Source organism: Cyprinodon tularosa, unplaced genomic scaffold, assembly GCF_016077235.1.
Source record: "Cyprinodon tularosa strain WSP-4 unplaced genomic scaffold, ASM1607723v1 ctg867, whole genome shotgun sequence".
Lineage (NCBI taxonomy): Eukaryota > Metazoa > Chordata > Actinopteri > Cyprinodontiformes > Cyprinodontidae > Cyprinodon > Cyprinodon tularosa.
Window position 1 is genome coordinate 790,532 of NW_024039637.1, and position 26,986 is coordinate 817,517.

The 26,986-nt window shown below is 39.1% G+C and overlaps 1 protein-coding gene across 1 annotated transcript in view; it reads right to left on the reverse strand.

Annotated features, from left to right (window-relative positions):
- The window catches only part of LOC119775312, a 101,952-nt gene that overhangs the window by 6,443 nt on the left and 68,523 nt on the right, over window positions 1–26,986 (reverse strand). Inside the window, 10 exon segments of the mRNA XM_038273244.1 lie at window positions 366–515; window positions 758–931; window positions 1,926–2,135; window positions 8,121–8,294; window positions 9,116–9,289; window positions 10,111–10,284; window positions 11,106–11,279; window positions 22,180–23,992; window positions 24,124–24,349; window positions 24,502–24,580. Of these exon segments, the coding sequence (XP_038129172.1) occupies window positions 366–515; window positions 758–931; window positions 1,926–2,135; window positions 8,121–8,294; window positions 9,116–9,289; window positions 10,111–10,284; window positions 11,106–11,279; window positions 22,180–23,992; window positions 24,124–24,349; window positions 24,502–24,580 (3,348 nt within the window).

The following is a 26,986-nucleotide window of genomic DNA, read 5'->3' on the forward strand; positions in this document are numbered from 1 at the left end:
TCCAAGAAATCATGTGCAAGATTTGAAATGGAAAAATAAAATGCTTAACTTTTGACTTAGTGTTGGATCATAGCACTGCAACGTCTTCAAAGGTTACGCTTTTTATTTTTCAATATATTTATTTTTTTTTATAGAGCAACCTTTTACCTGGTTTTGTTTGCAGACAAATGAAGGATGAACAACAAAACATAAGGAAACCGACCAAAACCACATAAGCAAAAGGAATATTATATAATAGATTCTACGAACCATCAGACCATGATATTGTTCAGTTAATCACCCAGTTACACTTTGAAGGAATCTTCTTCTTCTATAGTGACTATTTTTGTTGCTAGTGCCTAAACCCGTATTCTATCATTACTTACAGAACTTTCTTCAGGTAATCCTGCAGCTTCTCCCCTGAATCTTGGAGGTTGTTGTTCTCCAGGTCAACCTCTCTCAGACAGCAGGACTCAGAGCTAAGAACTGATAACAGAACTTGACAAGTTCTCTTTGAGAGGTTACAGGATCTAAGTCTGAGAAACAAGTTAAAGAAGAAAAAACAGATGTTATTTGGATAAAAAAAACTTTTCTCCATCCACAAACAGTCAGGATGATCAAAGTTTGTTTTGATAAAAATTTAAACTCTATATTGGGTCAGTAATTACTTTATGTTCCACTGAACCCTGTAAGAACCTTTTCTTAGGGAATTTACCTTTTATATCCAGCACTGATAACTGTTATAATAAAGGTGATTAGGCACTAAAAATGTATGAACCTGAGAGTTTCCAGTTTGCAGTTTGGACTCTTCAGTCCAGAAGACAGCAGCTCCACTCCAGAATCCTGCAGCTTGTTGTTACTCAGATCCATCTCTCTTACAGTAGAGGACTGGCTGCTGAGAACTGAGGCCAGAACTTCACAGCTTCTCTCTGAGAGGTTACAGTCATTCAGTCTGAGGAGACAGAGAGAGAAATGAAGAACTACGATTGAATAAAACAAACACAAAAATGTATATTAAACTGAACGGATGAATCAGTTGTATAAAATAAAGAAAAACTAAGAAACTTTTAGGATAATTATCATTGAATTATCACACCCTGGTATGGGCTGCCTGTTGTGCATCAGAAGTTATGTTTTAATCTAATTAGGACAACTGCTGTGTGGATATACAGTTATAATCTTCATTTTGTACGTGGCAAAGATTTGGAAATGGAATGAGAGCGGTGTCCTATTTTCATAAGGCTGGAGCCATGGATGTCTAATCATCTGCTAATGTGTCTCATGTAAAATATCATGATGTTGCAGACTGGAGATGTATAAAATGCCTTTTAAACTGTTAATCAGGGCCACTTCCTAAGAGGTGAGCCCAGAGGTGAGCAGCTGCCATTCTGCATATTTTAAGCCATTTCTATGATCTGAGTAAGATTACATTTTATATCAAATTCCGTTGTTCTGTCTCCTGGTTATTTCATACATAAAAGTTATGAAGTGTTATTTAAAGTTTGTCCCAAGTGATCTCTTTATCTATAACACAACTCTGAAGCAAAGCAATACATTTCAAAACCCTGAGGCAGATCAGTGTGTGAAGGAGACACCAGGTAATTACTGGACCTTACTGGAAGAGGTGTCACATCACACAAAATATGTAAATCATCACCTACATACACATGATAACCATGGGCAGATGATCAATATTTAATAAGGTATTTTTTTTATAGAGCAACCTTTTACCTGGATTTGTTTGCAGACACATAAAGGGGTTAAAACAAAATATAAGCTAAGTGACAGAAAACAGACAAGAAAAAGAATGATTATATAATAGACTCTAAGAACCATCAGACCATGATATTGTTCAGTTAATCACAGTTACACTTTGAAGGAATCATCTTCTTCTATAGTGACTATGTTTGTTCCTAGTGCTAAGCCCATATTCTATCAGTACTTACAGAACTTTATCTGAAGCTTTGACCACTGGCAGCAGTGGGAGAAGAGCCTTCTCTGGAGCAGAGGATTTCTTCAGGTAATTACGCAACTTCTCCCCTGAATCTTGGAGGTTGTTGTTCTCCAGGTCAACCTCTCTCAGACAGCAGGACTCAGAGCTAAGAACTGATAACAGAACTTCACAAGTTCTCTCTGAGAGGCTACAGGATCTAAGTCTGAGAAACAAAATAAAGAAGAAAAAACTGATGTTATTTGGATAAAACACCTTTCCTCCATCCACAAACAGTCAAGATGATCAAAGTTTGTTTTGATGAAAATTTAAACTCTATATTGGGTCAGTAATTACTGTATGTTCCACTGAACCCTGACAGAACTTTTTCTTAGGGAATTTACCTTTAATATCCAGCACTGATTACTGTTATAATAAAGGTGATTAGGCACTAAAAATGTATAAAGCAATATTTGAAACATGTTTAAAAATGAATGTATGAAAGTGGGATAAGCTGTGAAACATTGTGTTCTTCTAAGCTTGTTTGAAGTCAAGTGCAAAATAACAACCTAGCCATAATTCTCCTCTGTTGTTGGAAGCTCTTGGTCTGTCTACGTTTAGACATGATGAAGTCATGACTTTGTAGGTTAACTCTAAAACTCAGAATTTAATAGAAGCACATCTGTGGGTGTCTTTTATTTAGCTCTCAAATAGATTGCTTTCCTGTTTGTCATCACATTTCATGGCATGGAAGGAAAATGACTGCCTTCCCTGCCACTATAGGGTGCTACTGCTGCTTTTAGTGAGACGTATCATGTTCACTTCCTGTTTGGACTACAGAACAGTGTTGTTGTTGTTCAGACTATCTGCTTCTGAATTAAGTTCTTTTTTCTGTGATATCTCTGTATCTAATTACTTCTAATTGTCCAGAACCACTTTAAAACATAGCGCCTTTTGTTGAACTTCTCCAGTGAGCACTTTTCATAGTTTCACATGGTTTTATTTCTGTTAGTAAGGAGTAGCTAGCCTAGGCTGGCACTAGCTTAGCATCGCTATGGCTTCTCTCCCTCCCTCCCTTGACTCTTCCAACTCTTACTTCTTCCTCTCCTCTCTCCTGCTCTCTATGTCAGATATTCAGTTATTCCTATGCCTCCTTTAGTGATAATGGTATGTGTAATAAGCTGGTGAAGGTTCTCAGTCTTCCAGGTCATTGTCATTCCAATTGGTATGTGTAATAAGTGTAGCATTGTTTAGCTTTAGAGGCAAGGGTATCAGAGTTAGAATCCAGGCCTCAGGCTGTTGTACATCCAGAAGTCAAAGGGAAACTAAACTGTTCAGAATTTACTCTTTATGGTACGCCAGCATTTATAACATGTAGGCGAATCACTGCCCCCCAGACATCCGCAGGTATATTTTTTATATTTATATATTTTAAAAACAAAGCAGCACGTGTAGGACGTCATCCACGCATCCGGACTCGAGTCGTAACAGGAAGCCCTGGCCACAGGCGGCTACGCTCTAGTCCTTCTATTCATTCGGCTAGCTTCTATTCAATTCCATTTCGGGAGCAAGATCATCTGAAGTAGTAGCACTAGACATCTTTCAGGCATGTGAGTAAAACTAGCAGCAGTTCAGTGGACAGGATGAATAAATGGTAGCCGGAGTGAATATAATATAAATATAGAAAATATAACCACGGATGTCTGGGGTACAGTGATTCGCCTACATGTTATAAATGCTGGCGTACCATAAAGAATGAATGATGAACAGTTTAGTTTGTGCTTTAAAGTCGTTTGCCCATAGGAAGATGTTACTTGGATATAACCTAACCGACAACGGCGCCAAATGACACAAAACTTATATGGGTGAGTAGAACATGATGTAATAAAGTAAAATCAAGGGCCCAATTAAAAAAAATCGAAGTTCCCCTTTAAAGTAGGCCCCCCACATGGCTTTCGTCCAAAGTACATGAGCAGCCAGGCGATTGGGTAACCATACTCCGAAAGCATAGTCGTGGATCTCTGCCCACTGGTCACCATCCAACCCATTCACGTTTCTAACTGATTTCCCCCACTCAGTGACACACCCACTGAGAAGCCCACTCTGGTAATTGGCAGCTCCATAGTCAGAAACGTGGCATTAGAGACACCAGGGACCATAGTCAAATGTTTGCCGGGGGCCAGAACAGGCGACATCAAATCCTACCTGAAACAGCTGGCTAAGGATAAGGTTAAATACATTAAGATTGCTATTCATGCTTGCGGTAATGACACCCGGTTTTGCCGATCGGAGGTCACTAAAATTAGTGTTGCTTCGGAGTGTAAGTTTGCCAAAACAATGTTGGACTCCGTAATTTTCTCTGCTCCCCTCTCTGATCTGACCAGTGATGACATGTTTAGCCACATGTCGTCAATCAACCGCTGGTTGTCTAGGAGGTGTCCTGAAAACAAGGTGGGCTACATTAATAATTGCCAATCCTTTTGGGGAAAGCCTGGTCTTATTGGGAGAGACGGCATACATCCCACTTTGGATGCTGCAGCTCTTCTTTCTAGGAATCTGGCCACATTTATTAGTCCTCAAAAACCCTGACCACCCAGGGTGCAGACCAGGAAGCAGAGTCATAGTTTAACACACATCTCTGTAGCTTCTATACTGTTACCCACTCTTTACTCAAGGAGGAGTGTAGCAAAAATTTTTCAGTCTGACTTACTTATTAATCCATAGGCAGTTAATACTTACAACTCTTTTAAACATTTAACCTTTAGTTTCCGTCAACCAAAGTGCAAAGCAAGAAAACCTCTTATTTTTGTAACTTTGTATCGTCCAAAAGTACTTACTCTGAATTTTTAGTTCCTATCTGATTTGGTATTAAATACTGACAGGGTCATCATAGTGGGGGATTTTAACATTCATGCTGACATTCAAGGTGATAGCTTAAGAGCAAACTTTAATAATATCTTAGGCGCTATTGGCTTTTTTCAAAATGTGAGTAGTCTCACACATTCTCATCTTCATACTTTGGATCTTATGCTGACATGTGGCATAGAATGTGAGGTAATAACGATATTTCCTCACAACCCTGCCCTCTCTGACCACTTTTTAATAACCTTCAGGATTACTTTAACAGAGTTATCCTCCCCCAAAAGAAGGTTTCAACTTAGCAGATCATTATCTGATAGTGCAGTTATAAATTTTCAAGAATCTGTTTTACTTTCTCTCTCTTTTGTTTCACTGAGCAGTGCTGCAGAGTGCAAAAGCTTAGTTAATTCCCTTTGACAGGTTCATGATTGCATTGATGGGGTTGCTAGTTCTCTGTGTACTGCCTTAGAAAATGCAGCCCCTCATCAATAGAGGAAATAAAGAATAATCCTAGATACCTTTTTAATACAGTTGCCAATCTCACCCAGAGCCATGGCTCTGTTGAACCGTCCATTCCACCTGCTCTTAGTAGTAAAGATTTTATGGGAATCTTTATAAATAAGATTGAAATTATTAAATATAAGAGCATTAGCACTCCTCTATCTACTATTGGTTTACCTCTGGAAGGTGAGGAAGCGTCTGAGGTAGTAATGGAGTCTGAACCGGATTTAGACTTCTTTGATCAAGTTGATCTTTCAGAGTTAGCAAAACTATTGTCTTCATCTAACTTGTATGTTAGATCCTGTTCCAACCAGGTTATTTAAGGAGGTATTCACTTTGATCTCCTCCTTCATTTTAGATGTGATTAATCTATCTCTGTTGCAGAGATATGTACCAACGGCTTTTAGGGTTGCGGTAATTAAACCTTTGCTTAAGAAACCGTCTCTTGACCCAGATCACATGGTCAATTATAGACCTATATCCAATCATCCTTTCTTATCTAAAATTCTTGAGAAAGTAGTTGCCAAACAAGTGTGCAATCACTTACACCATAATGTACTTTTTGAAAAGTTTCATTCTTGCTTTACAGCTCCTCATAGCAATGAAACAGCTCTGGTGAAGGTTGCTAATGATTTTTTCATGGACTCAAATAATGGACTTGTATTTTTGCTTGTCCTGTTATATCTCAGTGCTGCATTTGATACAATTATACATAACATTCTTAAGAAAGACTTGAATATTTTGTTGGAATTAAAGGAACAGCTCTAGAGTGGTTTAAATCTCATCTAATCTATTTCAATTTGTTCACGTTAATGACAAATCTTCCTCATGCTGAAAGCTTACCTGTGGAATACCACAGGGATCAGTGCTAGGACCAATTCTCTTTATTATATATATGTTCCCGATCGGTAGAGTTATTAGACAGCATGGGATTAATTTTCACTGTTATGCTGATGATACAACAGCTATATCTGTCTATAAATCCAGATGAAAGTAACCCATTACATAGATTACAGGCATGTCTTGAAAACGAAAAAACCTGGAGACTCTTAACTTTCTGCTTTTGAATGCAGACAAAACAAAAGTTATAGTCTTTGGACCAGTCTCTTTGAAAAATAAGCTGATTGGTCTGTCACTTCATTTGGATGGGATTAAACTGATTTCAGCTAAAAAATCTTGGTGTTGTTTTTGATCAGGACCTGTCATTTAAATCCCATATCAAAGAGGTTTCTAGAAATTCCTTCTTTCAACTGTGGAATACTGCAGAAATTAGAAATATCCTGTCCAGGGGTGATGCTGAGAAACTAGTCTATGCTTTTCTTACTTCAAGGCTGGACTATTGTAATTCTTTACTATCAGGAAGTCCACAAACTGCAGTAAAAAGCCTTCAGTTGATCCAAAATACTGCAGCTAGAGTTCTGATGAAAATTAAAAAGACAGATCATATCTCTCCTATACTAGCTTCTCTTCATTGGCTTCCTGTTAAATCCAGAATAGAATTTAAAATCCTCCTTCTCACATATAAAGCCTTAAATGGCCAAGCTCCATCTTATATCAGAGATCTGATTGTTCCTTATGTTCCTAACAGAGCACTTCGCTCTAAATCTGCAGGTTTACTAGTGGTTCCTAGAATTTCTAAGTAGAATGGGAGGCAGATATTTTAGTTATCAGGCTCCTCTCCTGTGGAACCAACTACCAGTTTTAGTCAGTGAGGCAGACACCCTGTCTACTTTTAAGGCTAGGCTTAAAACTTTCCTTTTTGATGTAGCTTATAGTTAGAGTGGCTCAGGTTATCCTGAGCTATCTCTATAGTTATGCTGCTATAGGCTTAGACTTCTGGAGGACATAGGGACCCCTTTTTCAACATTCTGCTTCATTCTATCTGTATTCTCCCACTCTGCAGAATCTGTTAGTTCAATCTCTAACGTTCTGCTCTCTCTGCTTTTTCTCATAATAGCTTTGCCTCGTCTGTTCCTGTTTAGCTTTGACACCATCCTGGAGAGAAATATCAGCTGTGCTGCTGCCATCAACAACCTTGTTTGTAGATGTTAAAGATCGGCCTCTTTTCCAGTGTAGCCCTGTTTCTCTGACTGTGGCTGGCTGGATGTGCTCTCTTCATCCTCTGACATGGGAGTTGACTTGGAGCTTGTCTGCCTGGCTGGGTGTTTCCTGGACAGGGCCGCCTTTTACAGTTGCTTTTGTCTTTGAACCCAAGTAGGCCTCGGCAGAGGGCCGCTCACACTGACCCTGGTTCTGCTTGAGGTTTCTTCCTGTTAAAAGAGAGTTTTTCCTCTCCACTGTCGCTACAAGCATGCTTAGTGTGAGGGATTGCATTCGAGTCAATGAGTTGATGCAATCAACTGGTTTACCTTATATAAAATACTTTAAATTAATTTGATTGTATGATCTAGGAAACTGTAAAGTGTCTTGAGATAATATGTGTTGTGAATTGGCGCTATACAAATAAACTTAATTGAATTGAAGGTGTTTAGATTAACTGGATCTTACAAGTAGCCATTTGGATCCCAGCAGGTCTTTAACCAGGACCAACGATGTTTTTGACTTGACATTGTTTTAGGAGAGGAATTCAGTCAAATGCAGAGCTAAATTACTCATTTCTATTATAAGATCTAAATATAAACATCAAGTTCAGCTTCAGTCCACCTTTCCCTTCATCTAAAAGTGAACTAGCAGAGTTTAGTGATGACTGGGAGTCCAATATGTTTTGGGGTAATCTTTAAAAGTCTCAGTAATTATTGCTCCAAGGCTCACTAAGTTAATAAAATAAGCATTCAGCATACATTGTGTTATAAAACAAGGCTTCAAGTGTGTTCTGGATTCATGTTCAGACCTGAGAGATTCCAGTTTGCAGTTTGGACTCTTCAGTCCAGAAGACAGCAGCTCCACTCCAGAATCCTGCAGCTTGTTGTTACTCAGATCCATTTCTCTAAGATTGGAGGACTGGGAGCTGAGAACTGAGGCCAGAGCTTCACAGCTTCTCTCTGAGAGGTTACAGTCATTCAGTCTGGGGAGATAGAGAGAGCAATGAAGAACTGTGATCGAATAAAATAAAATAAAAAGTTACATATTAAACAGTACAGATGAAACAGAAATGTCTATGTTGTGTGGCTGTTTTAAACTTGAAATTTTCCTTCAATCTATATAGACGGAACTGCAATATGGAATGGTTTACTGGTGCAAGGCCTCTGCAGCAGCCATTTAAAATCTGCTCTGAAAAGCTGTTTGTCTTTTGCTGAGAAGCAAAGTATTTTCTTGAAGGGTCATTTTAATTTTTCTCCTAAAAAAAGAAATGGTGGTGGATCAGTAGAGTGATTCTTAACAAGCCAGGTGTGAAGATTCATAATGTTGACTAGCCATAGAAATTCATAAAAGTTACTAATATGTGAAGGCTGCATAATCAGTGGAAGGATAGCAGCTTTGGCTCTGCTGGAGAACATCACTAATGGAAGAATGAGGACAGAGTCTATGCTCTGAGATACCCTGTTAATTTAATTTAAACTGATTGGATCCTACAGGTAGTATTTAGATCTCAGCAGATTTTCTTCAGAATGGGCAATGTTTTCATTCAGCCTGGCATTGTTTTGGATGAATATTTGAGTGAAACGCACAGCTATGTAACGTATTTCTCTTTAAAAAATCAGGAAGTAAGACTAAGCTGTGGTTCAGTTCACATTTCCTTCATCTGAAGCTGCATTAGCAGAGTTTACTGATGGATGGGAGGGTTGTGTTTGGTGTAACTGTTTAAAGTAAAAATCTTCCGGTGCTCACTAAATTTATCACATAAAAATTCAACATAAATGTATTTAAAAAAGAATGATATCAGACCTGAGAGATTCCAGTTTGCAGTTTGGACTCTTCAGTCCAGAAGACAGCAGCTCCACTCCAGAATCCTGCAGCTTGTTGTTACTCAGATCCATTTCTCTAAGATTGGAGGACTGGGAGCTGAGAACTGAGGCCAGAGCTTCACAGCTTCTCTCTGAGAGGTTACAGTCATTCAGTCTGGGGAGATAGAGAGAGCAATGAAGAACTGTGATCGAATAAAATAAAATAAAAAGTTACATATTAAACAGTACAGATGAAACAGAAATGTCTATGTTGTGTGACTTTTTTAAACTTGAAATTTTCCTTCAATCTATATAGACGGAACTGCAATATGGAATGGTTTACTGGTGCAAGGCCTCTGCAGCAGCCATTTAAAATCTGCTCTGAAAAGCTGTTTGTCTTTTGCTGAGAAGCAAAGTATTTTCTTGAAGGGTCATTTTAATTTTTCTCCTAAAAAAAGAAATGGTGGTGGATCAGTAGAGTGATTCTTAACAAGCCAGGTGTGAAGATTCATAATGTTGACTAGCCATAGAAATTCATAAAAGTTACTAATATGTGAAGGCTGCATAATCAGTGGAAGGATAGCAGCTTTGGCTCTGCTGGAGAACATCACTAATGGAAGAATGAGGACAGAGTCTATGCTCTGAGATACCCTGTTAATTTAATTTAAACTGATTGGATCCTACAGGTAGTATTTAGATCTCAGCAGATTTTCTTCAGAATGGGCAATGTTTTCATTCAGCCTGGCATTGTTTTGGATGAATATTTGAGTGAAACGCACAGCTATGTAACGTATTTCTCTTTAAAAAATCAGGAAGTAAGACTAAGCTGTGGTTCAGTTCACATTTCCTTCATCTGAAGCTGCATTAGCAGAGTTTACTGATGGATGGGAGGGTTGTGTTTGGTGTAACTGTTTAAAGTAAAAATCTTCCGGTGCTCACTAAATTTATCACATAAAAATTCAACATAAATGTATTTAAAAAAGAATGATATCAGACCTGAGAGATTCCAGTTTGCAGTTTGGACTCTTCAGTCCAGAAGACAGCAGCTCCACTCCAGAATCCTGCAGCTTGTTGTTACTCAGATCCATTTCTCTAAGATTGGAGGACTGGGAGCTGAGAACTGAGGCCAGAGCTTCACAGCTTCTCTCTGAGAGGTTACAGTCATTCAGTCTGGGGAGATAGAGAGAGCAATGAAGAACTGTGATCGAATAAAATAAAATAAAAAGTTACATATTAAACAGTACAGATGAAACAGAAATGTCTATGTTGTGTGACTTTTTTAAACTTGAAATTTTCCTTCAATCTATATAGACGGAACTGCAATATGGAATGCTTTACTGGTGCAAGGCCTCTGCAGCAGCCATTTAAAATCTGCTCTGAAAAGCTGTTTGTCTTTTGCTGAGAAGCAAAGTATTTTCTTGAAGGGTCATTTTAATTTTCTCCTAAAAAAAGAAATGGTGGAGGATCAGTAGAGTGATTCTTAACAAGCCAGGTGTGAAGATTCATAATGTTGACTAGCCATAGAAATTCATAAAAGTTACTAATATGTGAAGGCTGCATAATCAGTGGAAGGATAGCAGCTTTGGCTCTGCTGGAGAACATCACTAATGGAAGAATGAGGACAGAGTCTATGCTCTGAGATACCCTGTTAATTTAATTTAAACTGATTGGATCCTACAGGTAGTATTTAGATCTCAGCAGATTTTCTTCAGAATGGGCAATGTTTTCATTCAGCCTGGCATTGTTTTGGATGAACATTTGAGTGAAACGCACAGCTATGTAACGTATTTCTCTTTAAAAAATCAGGAAGTAAGACTAAGCTGTGGTTCAGTTCACGTTTCCTTCATCTGAAGCTGCATTAGCAGAGTTTACTGATGGATGGGAGGGTTGTGTTTGGTGTAACTTTTTAAAGTAAAAATCTTCCGGTGCTCACTAAATTTATCACATAAAAATTCAACATAAATGTATTTAAAAAAAGAATGATATCAGACCTGAGAGATTCCAGTTTGCAGTTTGGACTCTTCAGTCCAGAAGACAGCAGCTCCACTCCAGAATCCTGCAGCTTGTTGTTACTCAGATCCATTTCTCTAAGATTGGAGGACTGGGAGCTGAGAACTGAGGCCAGAACTTCACAGCTTCTCTCTGAGAGGTTACAGTCATTCAGTCTGGGGAGACATGACGAAAAAATCTTTTTCAGCTGCCCTTAAAAGTCAAACCAATGCCATACATGCCAAAGCCCCAAATAAGTACATGGCTTTAACATATATTTCTGTATATTCTGTATTCTGTGTGTCTGTAATGTGGTTAAACTCTGAATATATGTTTTAATCTGCTCAGACTGAGCTGTAAATATTTTTATTTTATTTTGTATGTATTTAGTTGTATGTTTTTTATTTAAGATGAAAAGCATAAATTCATAAAAATTAAATGCTCAAATTAAAATATTAAGTAAAGCAGTCTTTATTTAATTTCTTGTAAGTTCCACTTTTGGACAGTCATCAATACTTTTGACTGATAGGGGGACCTATGGTACGATAAACTGCCCAAAGGGGAACACAAATCAAAAAAGTTTGGGAAACACTGATCTATAGGACCTACTCTAATTTCTAGGGTTGGAATATACAGTAATCTTATTGCTGTAATCGTGATAGTACTGAGATAATAAAGATTTTACATAATGAGTAGTGCCAATGTTAGAGCTATACATAGTCATATCATGTCATATCATGCCTAAATGGCAAATCAAAATACTGAGAAATAGTAATGAACCCCAACCTACATTAAATCCAAGGTTTGATGCAGAAACATTCATGTTTAAACTGGGATACGTAACTGCAAGTCAGCATCAGACAGAATAAATCTGTAACTTTTCTGAAATTGGCCACGTCTTTTCCTTTTAACTCGTTCAAGGAGCAAGACCATAGCTTCTTATCCTTACTCGCACTGCTTCCTAGCTGACCATTGCTTCTTATTCTTACTCGCACTGCTTTCTAGCTGACCATTGCTTCTTATTCTTACTCGCACTGCTTTCTAGCTGACCATTGCTTCTTATTCTTACTCGCACTGCTTTCTAGCTGACCATTGCTTCTTATTCTTACTCGCACTGCTTTCTAGCTGACCATTGCTTCTTATTCTTACTCGCACTGCCTTCTAGCTGACCATTGCTTCTTATTCTTACTCGCACTGCCTTCTAGCTGACCATTGCTTCTTATTCTTACTCGCACTGCCTTCTAGCTGACCATTGCTTCTTATTCTTACTCGCACTGCCTTCTAGCTGACCATTGCTTCTTATTCTTACTCGCACTGCTTTCTAGCTGACCATTGCTTCTTATTCTTACTCGCACTGCCTTCTAGCTGACCATTGCTTCTTATTCTTACTCGCACTGCTTTCTAGCTGACCATTGCTTCTTATTCTTACTCGCACTGCTTTCTAGCTGACCATTGCTTCTTATTCTTACTCGCACTGCCTTCTAGCTGACCATTGCTTCTTATTCTTACTCGCACTGCTTTCTAGCTGACCATTGCTTCTTATTCTTACTTGCACTGCCTTCTAGCTGACCATTGCTTCTTATTCTTACTCGCACTGCCTTCTAGCTGACCATTGCTTCTTATTCTTACTCGCACTGCTTTCTAGCTGACCATTGCTTCTTATTCTTACTCGCACTGCTTTCTAGCTGACCATTGCTTCTTATTCTTACTTGCACTGCTTTCTAGCTGACCATTGCTTATCCTTACTCGCACTGCTTTCTTGCTACACACCAAAGCAGAAGTCGGTACCAGACAAACATCACACACCCCTTCCTCCACATGCTGCTGTATGTGTGGTTAATACCAACTGTTGGGGTGGGTTTAAATTAAAATACACTAATTGTCTTTCCCTCCTCATATGCTACTGTCTTAAGTGGCCTGGCCTAGCTTAGCATCGCTATGGCTTCTCCCTCTCCCTCGACTCTTTTTCCAACTCTTCCTTCTTCCTCTCCTCTCTCCTGCTCTCTATGTCAGATATTCAGTTATTCCTATGCCTCCTTCAGAGATAATGGTATGTGTAATAAGCTGGTGAAGGTTCTCAGTCATCCAGGTCATAGTCATTTCAATTGCTATGTGTAATAAGGGTAGTATTTTTGCAGCTTCGGGGGCAAGGATGTCAGAGTTAGAATCCCGGCTTCGGGCAATTGAACATCCAGGAGTAGAATCTTGTTGTACCCAGAGCCAACAAGACCATGGAAACCCCCATGTAGTGTCCTCCAAATTTACCTAAGCAGCCAGGTGATTGGGTAACGGTACGCAAACAGTGTAGTCATGGATCTCTAACCACAGATCACCACAAAACCATCAATATTTCTGACTGATTTTCCCTGCTCAGTGAAGCACTCACTGAATAGCCCACTCTGGTCATTTGTAGCTACAGAGTCAGAAACGTGGCATTCGGATCAGGAACCATACAATAGGGACCATAGTCAAATGTTTGCAGGGAGCCAGAACGGGAGACATAAAATCCTACCTGAAACTGCTGGCTAAGGATAAAGTTAAATACAGTAAGACTGTTATTCACACTGTTGTAATGACACACAGTTCTGCCAATTGGAGGTCACTTAAATTAGTGTTGCTTCCGTGTGTAACTTTGCCAAAACAATGTTGGACTCTACTACTATCATTTTCTCCCTGATCTGACCAGTAATGACATGTTTAGCTGCATGTCGTCATTCAACCAGTGGTTGTCTAGATGGTGTCCTGATAGCAACGTGGGCTACATTAATAATTGGCAATCCTTTTGCTGAAAACCTGGTCTGATTTAGAGAGATGACATCCATCCCACTTTGGATGGAGCAGCTCTTCTTTCTAGGAACCTGGTCAAATTTATTAGTCCTCAAAAATCCTGAAAACCCAGGGTGCAGACCAGGAAGCAGAGTCAACAAACAACAAACCTCTTTGCAGCTTCTCTACTGTTACCCACTCATTACTCTATCCAGGCAGAGTCTTGCCCATGACCAAAATCAAATTAATTACAAAAGAATCTCAAATTAGTAAATAAAATCTAAATAAAAGTATCTCCAATTCTGGAAAAAGTAAAAATAATTAAATGTGGTTTATTTAACATACAATGCCTTTATTATAAAAGTTGGTTAGTTAATGACTTGATTTGTGATAATCATATTTATGTTGCCTTACACAAACGAGGCAATTCTCTCTAGTTATTTAAATTTTCACATATCCAGAAATTCTTGAAAAGGAGGAGGAGTAGAAACTGTATTTCTGTCTGACTTACAGATTATTCCAAAGGCAGTTAATAATTACAACTCTTTTGAACATTTAACCGTCAGTTTCCTTCATCCAAATTGCAAAGCCACAAAACCTCTTCTTTGTGTAACTTTGTATCGTCCACCAGGTTCTTACTCTGAATTTTAGATGAGTTTTCAGAATTCCTATCTAATTTAGTGTTGAATACTGACAGGGTCATCATAGTGTGGAACCACTATGCTTACCTCAAACATCCACGCTGACATTGAAGGTGATAGCTTAGTGTGGCCTTTAGTGCTATTGACTTTGTTCAAAATGTGAATAGACCCACACATACTCTTCTTAATACTTTGGACCTTGAACTTGTGGTATTGAATGTAAAGAAATAACAGTATTTCCTCACAACCCGTTCCTTTCTGACCATGTTTTCAACACCTTCAGGATTACTTTAACAGGGTTCTCCTCCCCCAAAAGAAGGTTTCACTTTAGCAGATCAATGTTGTATAATGCAGTTATACATTTTTAAGCATCTATTTCCCCTTCTCTCTCCTTTGTGTCATTGAGCAGTGCTGCAAGGTCAGATGTTTAGTTTATTCCCCCTCACAGGTTTATGATTTTGGCCATGTGGTTGCTAGAGTTCTCTGTGCACTGCTTTACATAATGCAGCCCCTTTGAAATAAAACATTTTTTTAAATAGAAAGCTGGCTCCCCAGGTTAATGCAAAGCTGTGCACTCTGAAGAAAAATGCTAGGAAACTGGAGAGAAAATGGTACTGTACATGCCTATGGGGATCCTACCTAGTCTGGAAAATTGTTTCTTACTGTATAAGAGGACCCTTCGTAAAGCAAGAGGATATCCTAGATATACTTTAATACAGTTGTCAAACTCACCCAGAGCCATAGCTCTGTTGAATCGTCCACCACTCTGCTCTTGGCATTAATGATTTTAAGGCATTCTTTATAAATAAGATTGATTCTATTAAAAATAAGATTATTAGGACCCCTATAACTATGATTGGTTTATCTTTGAAAGGTGAGGCAGCACCTGAGATAGGCATAGAGTTTGAACTAGGTTGAGACTGCTTTGATCTATTTGAACTTTCAGAGTTATCAAAACTATTGTCTACATTTAAAGCCGGACGTACACGTTACGATTTTTTTCCCTTTTCAGGGCGATTTTTCAGTCGTGCAAAAATTTTCTATCGGGCCGATCTTCAGCCTGATCCTCGTTGGCATTGTGTAGTGTACATGGGGTAATAAGGGGAAATCAGCCTCTCATGACCACCTCCAGATCAGGAATCATGGGCAAATTGCTTAGTGGGCATTCAGAAACAAGGATTCTTCTTTTTCTTCTTCATCTCAGATGTAAACACAGAAGCATGTGGGTGTGGGTGAAATGGAGTTCTTTCTGTAAAATTGACAGACCGTAGTAGCCACGTTTGCTCAGCCACATCTTTGTCCTAATACTTGGTTGCCTTTTCTTTTTAGGGCTTTCAGTACAAAATTACACAAATTGCAGAGACAGCACGGTTAACTCTAATGAGCTTTATATTCCCCTTCTATATGTTCGGCTTCAAGATAGATGAGTCCGTGTAGCTCCATCTCACTGCGGAGCTGAGTCCGGTAGGTAGATCAGGTCGATCACATCAGAGCATCGGTCTGAACATGCATAGTGAGCTGTGAACTCACACTGCATGAAGAAACAGCAGGTTTGCAACAATTGACAAAAATCTCATCCGTCAGGATGGAGATGTGGTCGGAGAGTCCGAGGTGGGGGTGGGGGAAGGCCCTGTACGCGTCTCTCATGTTGGTGTAAACATGGTCAAGCGTATTGTTTCCACGTGTTGGTAAAACCTCGGCAAAGTGTCCGTCAGTTTTACGTGGTTAAAGTCACCCGCCACCACGTAAAACGCCGCCGGGTGCTTGTTCTGGAGCGAGCTGATGTGTTCATAAAGCTCCTCCAGTGCGTTGTTAGCGTTAGCATCCGGTGCTATGTAAACAGCAGTGACGAACACAGCCGTGAACTCCCGCGGCAGATAGTGTGGCCGACACTTTACAGTCACATATTCCGCCGCTTCAGAGCAGTGGCTGTTTTCCAACACGCAGTTTGTACACCAACCTTTGTTTACGTAGACACACAAGCCGCCCCCCCACGCTTTCCCGGATCGCTGGTCAGAGGCGTGCACAGACATTTTGGGGGGCAGGTGCTCAGGGGGGGGGGGAGGGCACTTTTTAGCGCACGTGTAACACTTAATTATAAAAAAAAATAAACGCATGTTGAATGAAATTTGACTTTTATTTGTAACATTCTCTAAACGTGAGTTTTCAATGGAAAAAAGTCACATCACCAACAGAACAGACTAAAGCATACTTCTTTCATCTGGCTCATCTCCCTGTTCTCCCTCACCCATCTGTTCTCCCTCATCCATCTGCTCTCCCTCACCCATCTGCTCTCCCTCATCCTGGTCTTTTTCTGTCTCTGTGTCTTCCCTGAACTCTTCTTCATCTCCTGTCCTGTTATATGTTGATGGTATAGAGCTTCCCTGCTGTGACTGGCTACAATATATTAATAATAACCATCATGACAATAATAATAATAATAATGATAATAATAATAATAATAATAGCTTTAACAAATATGCCACATTAGTTTAAATAATGGGCTATTAGGGCATCATGACTGGAAGTCTTGTCACGTGGATATGACTTAGCCTACAAAATAATAGCTATTTTAATACCTGCTGCACAAACCACTTAAAAATAAAATGTGAACAGCTTTTAAGATTTTTCAATATGATTAACCCTCCTTTCTTGGTATTGTGCTGCAATTACTAAATCAATATACAATTAAGACAATAAAGAGACCAAAATGTGTTAATTTATGTTGCCTAACAAAACCTATACAACAGAAAACGTTTGTCTTAACACATAGATTTGTACAGAAGAGGATTAGGGCCACTGAAAAAAAAAAAAGTTAACTGATTTTTAAATTTTATTTCAGTTTAACATGGGAAAAATGTCAGAATTCTGACTTTTTTATTGTCAGAATTCTGAGATTAAAGTCAGAATACTGAGCAAAAAGTCAGAATTCTCAGCAAAAACTCAGAATTATGAGAAAAAAGTTAGAATTATGAGATTAAAGTCAGCATTCTGACTTTTTTCCCATACTAAACTGAAATAAAATTTAAAAATCAGTTAACTTATTATTTTTTTTCAGTGGCCCTAATCCTCTTCCGTAGATTTGCAATTGCAAACTCTACCAAAATTATTTGTAGCCTATGTGGTCGTCCTCACATTATCTGTCATTGACTTGGGCTACAGTGTAAAACTTTCAGAATCAGAATCAGGTTTATTGCCATTGTTAGTGAAGGAGTTCACAAACTAGGAATTTTTTATGGTACAATCGTGCAACATGAAACATATAATATGGAATAGGTAAATAAAATTATAAAAATATCTAAAAACTGTGGGTATACGTCATGCAATAAAATAGACTAATGTATACACTTAAGATAAAAAAATATGGATACAAAATATAAAAAGTAAAATAGCATCTTACAAGGAGACAACTAGTTTATCTGGTGACCAGTCGGCAAAATGCTTGTTTGGTGCTGCTGAATGAGACATTTTAATGCACAACAAAATGATTCTGCTTGATCTGTATATTACCTGGCTAATGGGGCACGGGAGAAGCAGCCTGTCAGCGACCGTTCCTGCTATCTGAAAACTGCTATGATGCTGCGCATCTGGCATGCCCTGTGGGCGACCGAGTGAGTTCACGTGACAAAGGAAGAGAGAGAGGCTGGTCGTTTGTGCGCAAGTAGGTCGGTCATTTCGGGGCATTGTTTCAGTCGTTTTTAATGGCTCAGGTTTTCAAAAGATCATTTCAAAACCGACCTCAGTAAAATCTTATTAATTTTAATAATAATAATAAAAAAAAAAAAACGAGTTTCAAAAGGGCATTTTCTTTGATAGAGGGCAAACTTCCTAGTGCTTTAGCACCACCTAGTGTCTATGTGTGCACGCCCCTGTCGCTGGTTGCGGTCCGCTCGGAAGAGAAGCCGGCCGGCAAGATGGAAGGCTGAGTCCGGCATGTTATTGTTTAGCCAGGTTTCCGTGAGACAGATCACCGCACAGTTCCTCATCTCCTCAGAAACACTCATCCTCAGCCGCAGAAGGTCCAGCTTGTTGTCCAGAGAGCGGACATTAGACAGGAAAACAGATGGAATCGGGGGTCTGTTAGCATTAGCCTTTAGCCTGGCCAGCAGTCCCCCGCACTTCCCCCTCTTCTACCTCGGCTCGCACCTCCTCCTCCGGCTCTTTGTTTGGGGAGATCTGCTCCCCTACGCCGGTGTCCTGAGGAGCCGTAGTTTGCAGAGAGCAGTTTGGAGATTGTTGTCAATACGAGTAGATCTTGTGGCCAAACTGTCCTTTATCAGAAAAAGTTCAGTTCTGCTATAACTCACACGCTTGAGGTGCGTGAAGTTAATTGGATTTTCGCTGAGGGCGTGAGAAGTCGCTGCACTACTGCGCGCCGCCATGAGACGATGTATATATGTATATATATATATATATATATATATTTTTTTTTTTTTTTTTTTTTTTTTTTTTCCCTATTTATATAGTTATTAGACTATTATGATGATGATACCCAGCTGTATTTGTCTATAAATCCAGATGAAGTTAACCTTTATATAAATTACAGGCATGTCTTGAAGAGAAAAAAACCTGGATGACTCTTAACTTTCTGCTACTGAATAAAGACAAAACAGAAGTTATAATCTTTGAACCAGAGTCTTTGAAAAAGAAACTGATTAATCAGTCACTTCATTTGAATGAGATTAAATTGATCTCAGATAATGAAGTAAAAAATGTTGGTGTTATTTTTGATCAGCAACTGTCATTTAAATCCCATATCAAAGACATTTCTGGAATTTACTTCTTTCATCTATTACAATTCTTTAATATCAAGTAGCAAGTCAACAAATTGTAGTTAAAAGCCTTCAGCTGATCCAAAATGCTGCAGCGAGAGTTCTGATGAAAATTAAGAAGAGAAATCATATGTCTCCTATCCTGGCTTCTCTTCATTGGCTTCCTGTTGAACCAGAATAGAATTTAAAATCCTCTTTCTCACATATAAAGGCTTAAATGGCCAAGCTTGGTCTGATATCAGAGATCTGATTGTTCCTAATTTTCCTAATAGAGCACTTCTCTCTTAAGCTGCAGGTTTACCAGTGGTTCCTATAATTTTTAAAAGAAGAATGAGAGGCAGATCTTTAACTTATCAGTCTCCTTACCTTTGGAACCAACTACCAGTTTTAGTCCGTGAGGCAGACACCCTGTCTACTGTTAAGGCTAGGCTTAAAACTTTCCTTTTTGATAAAGCTTATAGTTAGAGTGGCTCAGGTTATCCTGAGCTATCTATATAGTTATGGTACTATAGGCTTAGACTGCTGGAGGACCTAGGGACCCCTTTTTTTATCCTATCTCTATTCTCCCATTCTGCAGCATTTGTTAGTTAACTCTCAAATGTTTTGGTCTCTCTGCTTTTTTTCATAGTATCTACATCTAGTCTGGTCATGTTTGGATGTGAAAAAATCCTGGAGAGAAATATCAGCTTTGCTGCTGCCATCAACACCTATGTTGACAGATGATGGAGCTTGGCCTCTCTTTCACTGTAGTCTTGTTTCACTTGTTAAAAGTTTTTTTCTCCAATGTCGCTACAATCATGCTTGATGTGAGTGAGTCGACGCAATCGACTGGATTTCCTTAGAAAACTTTGGATCAATTCGACTTGATGATCTAGTTGAATTGTAAAGTGCATTGAGATGACATGTTGTGAATTGGTGCGATGTAAATAAAGAGAATTGAAGTGAATTTCCAACAGTTCTTTATATTCGATGGCTCACTAATTTAAATTGCAAGATATTTCACCAATGAATAACAATAATGTGTCATTTATTATTTTCTTCTGTATTTTTTGAAATATTGATTCTCCATACTGCATTAACAGTATGCAGTAATACACACTGTAATACATTCTTTAATACACTCTATTGTATCACAATAGCAACCATTTAGACCATAAGGCTTTATACTGAAAAATAAATAAATTTAAAAAAAGCCTCTTCCTTCTTTCAGGGCCGAACACTTTAAAAATAATTAGTCTCTCATCAACCATCAGCCTGAGACCAGAAATATTTCATGGGTGCTGCACACCTGCCCATTGCTCTATGAGAAGCTGGTTAGAAAATGGGGGGACACATTTTTTGTGATTAGGTAATAAATATTATAACAGTTAGCAAGGGGGAAATTTATTTAGTTACTGGAGAAACAGGGAGTTGGTTTACTATATTAGAGTAAAACAAGAACTTCAATGTGCAAAGTTAACAAATTTGGATTATATTTATGCTGGGCTCCAAAAAACCCAGTTTTCCTCTATAGTAAGCTGGATAGAACAAGCAAGCTAATGTAATAATCAACTGTTTTTAAAAGTAACTAAAAGTAACCGTATTGATAAACAGGACATTGTGTCACAGTCTTGGTTTTCCATTTGTTGTCCTCTGCTGCCCTCTTGTGTCCTCTTTCCCTAGCTCTGTTTTCTGCTCTTTCCTCACCTGTTTTCAATCCTCTCGTTAGCCCTCTCTTTGTCTCTGTCCCCTTTAAAAGCCTCCCTCTTCAGTTCCTGTTTGCTGGATCCTCGTCTAACGTCTGTCTGCTTACCTCGTCTCTCCCTGAGTTTGGTTTTCCCCTAATGTCTCCTTGGTTGTGGTTCGTTTGTTATTTCTGTTGGATTTTTTGATTCCTGCCTCAGTTCCTGTGAACCTCATTAAACCCACCTAAATTCACCTCTGCCTATTTGCCTCTGCATTTGGGTCCTCGATCAAACACCAAATCCTGACACATTGTCTCTTGCCAAGAAATGATGATGTGACAATATTCTGGGACTTTAAACTTCAGCACACTGCGTCCCATTTCAAAGTGAAAAGCATGACCACATAGCAAAGGTTCATAAATAGTGGATTTTTATGTCTTCTTTCACCCGTCTCCTTATTCATTACTATTTGAATTTTATGAATGTTTTTTTTGCAGTTACGTCGCCATGGTAAATCCAATCGCTTATCAAAGTAATAGCTGCTGGGACCAAGCCGGACATTTTGATACATATATTGTGTTGGTGCGTCCTATGGTACGGGCCTTATTAAATTAGACGGAAGAAGAATAAACTTAATAAATAAATAAAGAGTCAGTTTTTCAGCAACAATAATAGGTTCCTCCATGCATTACTTGGGGCATAGAATCACATTACTTTGCAATGCTTCTGTGAGCTGCATATTTGACTGCTTCTTGCATTGCAATGGCAGACACCAATAATCCAATCATACTTCATGTAGAGTATTGGGAATTCCTTTGAGCTCACTTAGCTGAGGGCCTCTATTATAGTATGTCCATCATTATTCTCATCTAGGCATATCTCACTTCTGGCCCAACAGCAAGCACCTTGGAGGTTGTTTTTTTTTTTTTTAGAACATTTGGAAAACTGATTTTATGCTGTTCAGGTTCTTAGATTCAATAACCTAAACACACAACCAATTTACATCTTTACAAACAGGATTTAAATGGAAAGATATCAGGCTCAGAAGGAAATAATTCAAAATCAAACACATTTGCTGAATTAGTGTGTCATTAATGTCAGTGTGACAATCATGATTAAATTTGTTAGTGATGAATAAGTAACAGAAAATCTCCGGATTCACAATACACATTACATTTTATATAGAAGTTCAGCTCTATATCAGCACAGAAATATAAAACTGTCAGTACTTACAGAACTTTGTTTGAAGCTTTGACCACTGGCAGCAGCCTGAGAAGAGTCTCATCTGAAGCAGAGTATTTCTTCAGGTCAAACACATCCAGATCTTCTCCTGATGTCACTAAGATGAAGACCAGAGCTGACCACTGAGCAGGAGACAGTTTATCTGTGGAGAGACTTCCTGATCTCAGAGACTGTTGGATCTCCTGGACCAGAGAACGATCATTCAGTTCATTCAGACAGTGGAACAGGTTGATGCTTTTCTCTGCAGATAGATTCTCATTGATCTTCTCCTTGATGTGCTGAACTGTTTCCTGATTGGTCAGTGAGCTACTTCCTGTCTTTGTCATCAGACCTTGTAGGAGTCTCTGATTGGTCTGCAGTGAAAGACCCAGGAGGAAGCGGAGGAACAGGTCCAGATGTCCATTTGGACTCTGTAAGGCCTTGTCCACAGCACTGTGATGGAGGTATTTTAGATTTGGGTTGTTAAATATTAATTTAATTAATTTAGACCAAATAGAAATGTGTTGTTGTTCTTTCATTAGATTGACTCCATCCTTGATGAAGGTCAGATGGACATGAAGAGCAGCCAGAAACTCCTGAACACTCAGATGGACGAAGCAGAACACCTTTTCTTGGTTCTGGTACAGCCCTCTCTCCTCTTTAAAGATCTGTGTGAACACTCCTGAGTAAACTGAGGCTGCTCTGATATCGATGCCACACTCTGTCAGGTCTGATTCATAGAAGATCAGGTTTCCTTTCTGCAGCTGATCAAAAGCCAGTTTTCCCAGAGACTCGATCATCTTCCTGCTCTCTGGACTCCAGTGTGGATCCGTCTCAGCTCCTCCATCATACTTGATCTTCTTCACTTTGGTCTGAACCACCAGGAAGTGGATGTACATCTCTGTCAGGGTGTTGGGCAGCTCTCCTTCCTCTCTGGTCTCCAACACTCCCTCCAGAACCGTAGCAGTGATCCAGCAGAAGACTGGAACGTGGCACATTATCTGAATGCTTCTAGATCTATTGATGTGGGAGATGATCCTGCTGGCCTTCTCCTCATCTGTTAATCTCTTCTTGAAGTACTCCTCCTTCTGTGGGTCACTGAACCCTCTGACCTCTGTCACCATGCCAACACAGTCAGGAGGGATCTGATTGGCTGCTGCAGGTCGTGTCGTTATCCAGAGGAGAGCAGAGGGAAGCAGTTTCCCCCTGATGAGGTTTATCAGCAGAACATCCACTGAGGTGGACTCTGTAACATCAGTCAGGATCTCCTTGTTGTGGAAGTCCAGAGGAAGTCGACTCTCATCCAGACCATCAAAGATGAACAGAACCTGTAAGTCCTCAAAGCTGCTGATTCCTTTGGTTTCAGTGAAGAAGTGATGAACAAGTTCCACCAAGCTGAACTTTTTGTCTTTCAACACATTCAGCTCTCTGAAGGTGAATGGAAATATGAACTGGATGTTCTGGTGGGCTTTGCCTTCAGCCCAGTCCAGAGTGAACTTCTGTGTTAAGACTGTTTTCCCAATGCCAGCCACTCCCTTTGTCATCATTGTTCTGATTGGCTGATCTCCTCCAGGAGGAACTTTAAAGATGTCTTCTTGTCTGATTGTTGTTTCTGGTCTGTGTGGATTCCTGAATGCTGTTTCAATCTGTCTGACCTCATGTTCATCATTGATCCCCCCAGTCCCTCCTTCTGCGATGTAGAGCTCTGTGTAGATCTGGTTCAGAAGGGTTGGACTTCCTGCTTTAGCGATCCCCTCAAACACAGACTGGAACCTCTTCTTCAGACTGGATTTAAGGTTATGTTGACAAACTGAGGAAAAATGCTCTGAAATATGAAACAGTATAATTAGCACTAAAACTATTTCTACCAATAAATCATCTGTTCTCTCTTGTCTCATGATTGGAATAAATTTATTATTTATCCATCGAATTAAATTTTTATAGAAATCCTCTTACTGCTCTGCAGATCTTCAGCCAGCTCCTCCTGCTTCATCCTCCTCAGGAAGTTCAGGGTGATCTTCACCAAGGCCTCTCTGCTGCTCCTCTGCTCTTCATCCTCACATTCAAACACATCCTCATCCTCCCACTGACTCTTTAATTTATCTGGGTCATCTGAACTCAGAACCTTCTGGATTTTCTTCAGCTCCTTCTTCACAAATCTAACAAGGTTTTCCTCTAGCAGCTGAACAGACAAATGAATTAAGAACACATTAGACTGAGATCATTGAGCCAAATATCAGATCCATGTTAGACAGTCCTCTGGTCTACAAAGTGCAGCACTGAGATAACTGTGAACAGAACCCATGGGTAAGTAGTTGTAGTACATGTACAGACCATAAATATGGAGTCCAGTTGGGTTTGATGCTGCTGGGCAGATGGAACACCGGGAAGCTCTGAGTTCTGTTGATCGACTCTGTGGAGGAACCAGGAAGCATTAACTCTGACCCTCTCGTGTCCTGCTCGGAAACTATATGTCCTTTCCCTTTTCTCAGAAACAACTGCCCAAAGCAAAGAGGCTCCTACCTGATTAGAGTTTGAGTTTCTGATAATCAGAATAGCATTATGCAGAAGGGAATATTTTGAAATTAAATTCAATATGATTGGCATAAGATTTTGTTAGGTTTATTATTTTATACATCATGTGTATTGCTACTTTGTTAGCCAGATTAAAGACAAAGAAGGCCTTCCTTCACATTGTGGATGTCAATGTGTGTAAGGAAGTTATGTAAATAGGACAGCCTTCTTGTCTTTTAAAGATAAAAAGGATATGGGCACATCTTGGAGCCGGTCTGATAAAGGGAAGCTATCTGTAATTCTTGGGCATAGAGGCAAAATGCATACAGGTGAGGGTATGGATGGTGTGATAGTTTCTGATACGGAAAGCTAAACATCCACATGATGCAACACATAGACTCATGAGGTATAAGAAGCAGGAGATGACGTTGTTGGGGGCTCAATCTTTGCCGGACTCTTGCGGACATGAATTTGGGGCCCACAGCTGTGCAAGCTCCAAGTATTTTCTCTGTCCTGTAACGACCTGATCTGGAATAAACTCTGTTACTTTTTTACTCCTGTTTTTATAGTCCTTTTTATATGGTTTTACCCAGTTTGAGTTAAAAGTAGTAAATAACTTGCTCCCAGGAAAAGAACCGGAAGGGAAGTCCCAAGCTGCAACTGCCTTCAAGGGGACATAACTTCCTTATTTAACAACTTCATAAAAATAATTTAATTAGTAACGTCAAAGATAGAACATATATGGTAAAACACTAAAATCATGAACAGATATCAGTAATATTCTATTTTATTTAAAATGTTTCTAAAATCTTTCAGTTTCATTAAGCTGCACAGCTCCACCTCCTGTTGAAGTTTGTTAAATAAATATCTTCTTGAACTTTACTGAAGGGTCAGTCAATCTAATCCTAGTCTATTTTTGCTCTATTTGAGAGCAGCTGCTTTTTTCAATGACAAACAGGAAGCTGGAGACATTTATTAGGCCAATAACTGGTTAGTTCATGAAAATGCTGATTAGTCCTTGTTGCTATAAGCTTAGACTGCTGGAGGACATAGGGACCCCTTTTTCATTATTCTGCTTCCTTCTATCACTATTCTGCTGGTTTGCAGAATTTGTCATTTCAATCTGTAACTCCTCTCTCTGCTTTTTTTCATCATAGTAGCTTCCTATCAGCTGTGCTGCCATCTACACCTCTGTTTATAAATGTTTGGGCTCTGCCTATTTTTCAGTGTGTTCCTGTTTCTCTGACTGTAACTGGCTGGATGTGGTCTCTGTCCTCTGATGTGGGGGTTGGCTCCGAGCTTGTCTGCCTTGCTGTGCGTTTCCTGGACAGCCACCTTTGTAGCTGATTGACAAATTCCCTTTGTATCTCTGCTTATTTCTCCTTGATCCCCAGTCAGCCTCACCAGAGGGCCGCTCACACTGAGCCTGGTTGTGCTGGAGGTTTCTTCCTGTTAAAAGGGAGTTTTTCCTCTCTACTGTCACTACAAGCATGCTTGGTGCATCGACTCATTGCCTTCGAGTCAATGAGTTGATGCAACTGGTTTTCCTTAGATAGAAAACTTTGAATCTATTTGACTCTATGATATGAAACCTTGGTGTGAACCTTGGTGTGCCTTGAGGTAATGTGTGTTGTGAATTGGCACTATTTAAATAAACTGAATTACAAAATATTGATAAAGGCAAGTTAATCAGAAAGAAGAAAGTCCAGGTAAGATTAGAGGTTGACATCCTAAGATAAATCTGTTTGCTTCATGATAAACATGGTCCAAGATATGCAGAGAGCTAACAGGAGGAGTTATGGACAGAAATAACTTTGATGTTCAGGAATTTCTTTACTTTAAATGAAAAACAGTTTTAATATCTATGAAAAAATATCCCAGTTTTAATCTGAGACCTTAGATTCAGATCCAAGCAAAAATTAATACATTTTCAAAATAAACAACACTTAATTATTTCCACAGGTTAATTATTTTGTCTTGGCTCCATATCTTCACCACCGTTAAAAACTTGCCTTCAAAATTCGTACATTGCTATTTATTCACTATGTCAATTATAACGGATGGAGAATAACAAAAATCTCAAATTTAGGAAGAAAACAATACAACAGAGTCTGAACTGAGAACAACTTATTCTGTTTTTCATTATTTCTGTAAAATATTTCACCTCAATTATGACCTCTGTTGGACCAACAGGTGAAAACAGAGACTTAGAAACATCTCCAACAATGCTTAGCCTGAACTCATTGGAGACTGAATTAGTTAATTAGCAAAAACAAACAGTTTCATTAAAAGGAATGATAAATAT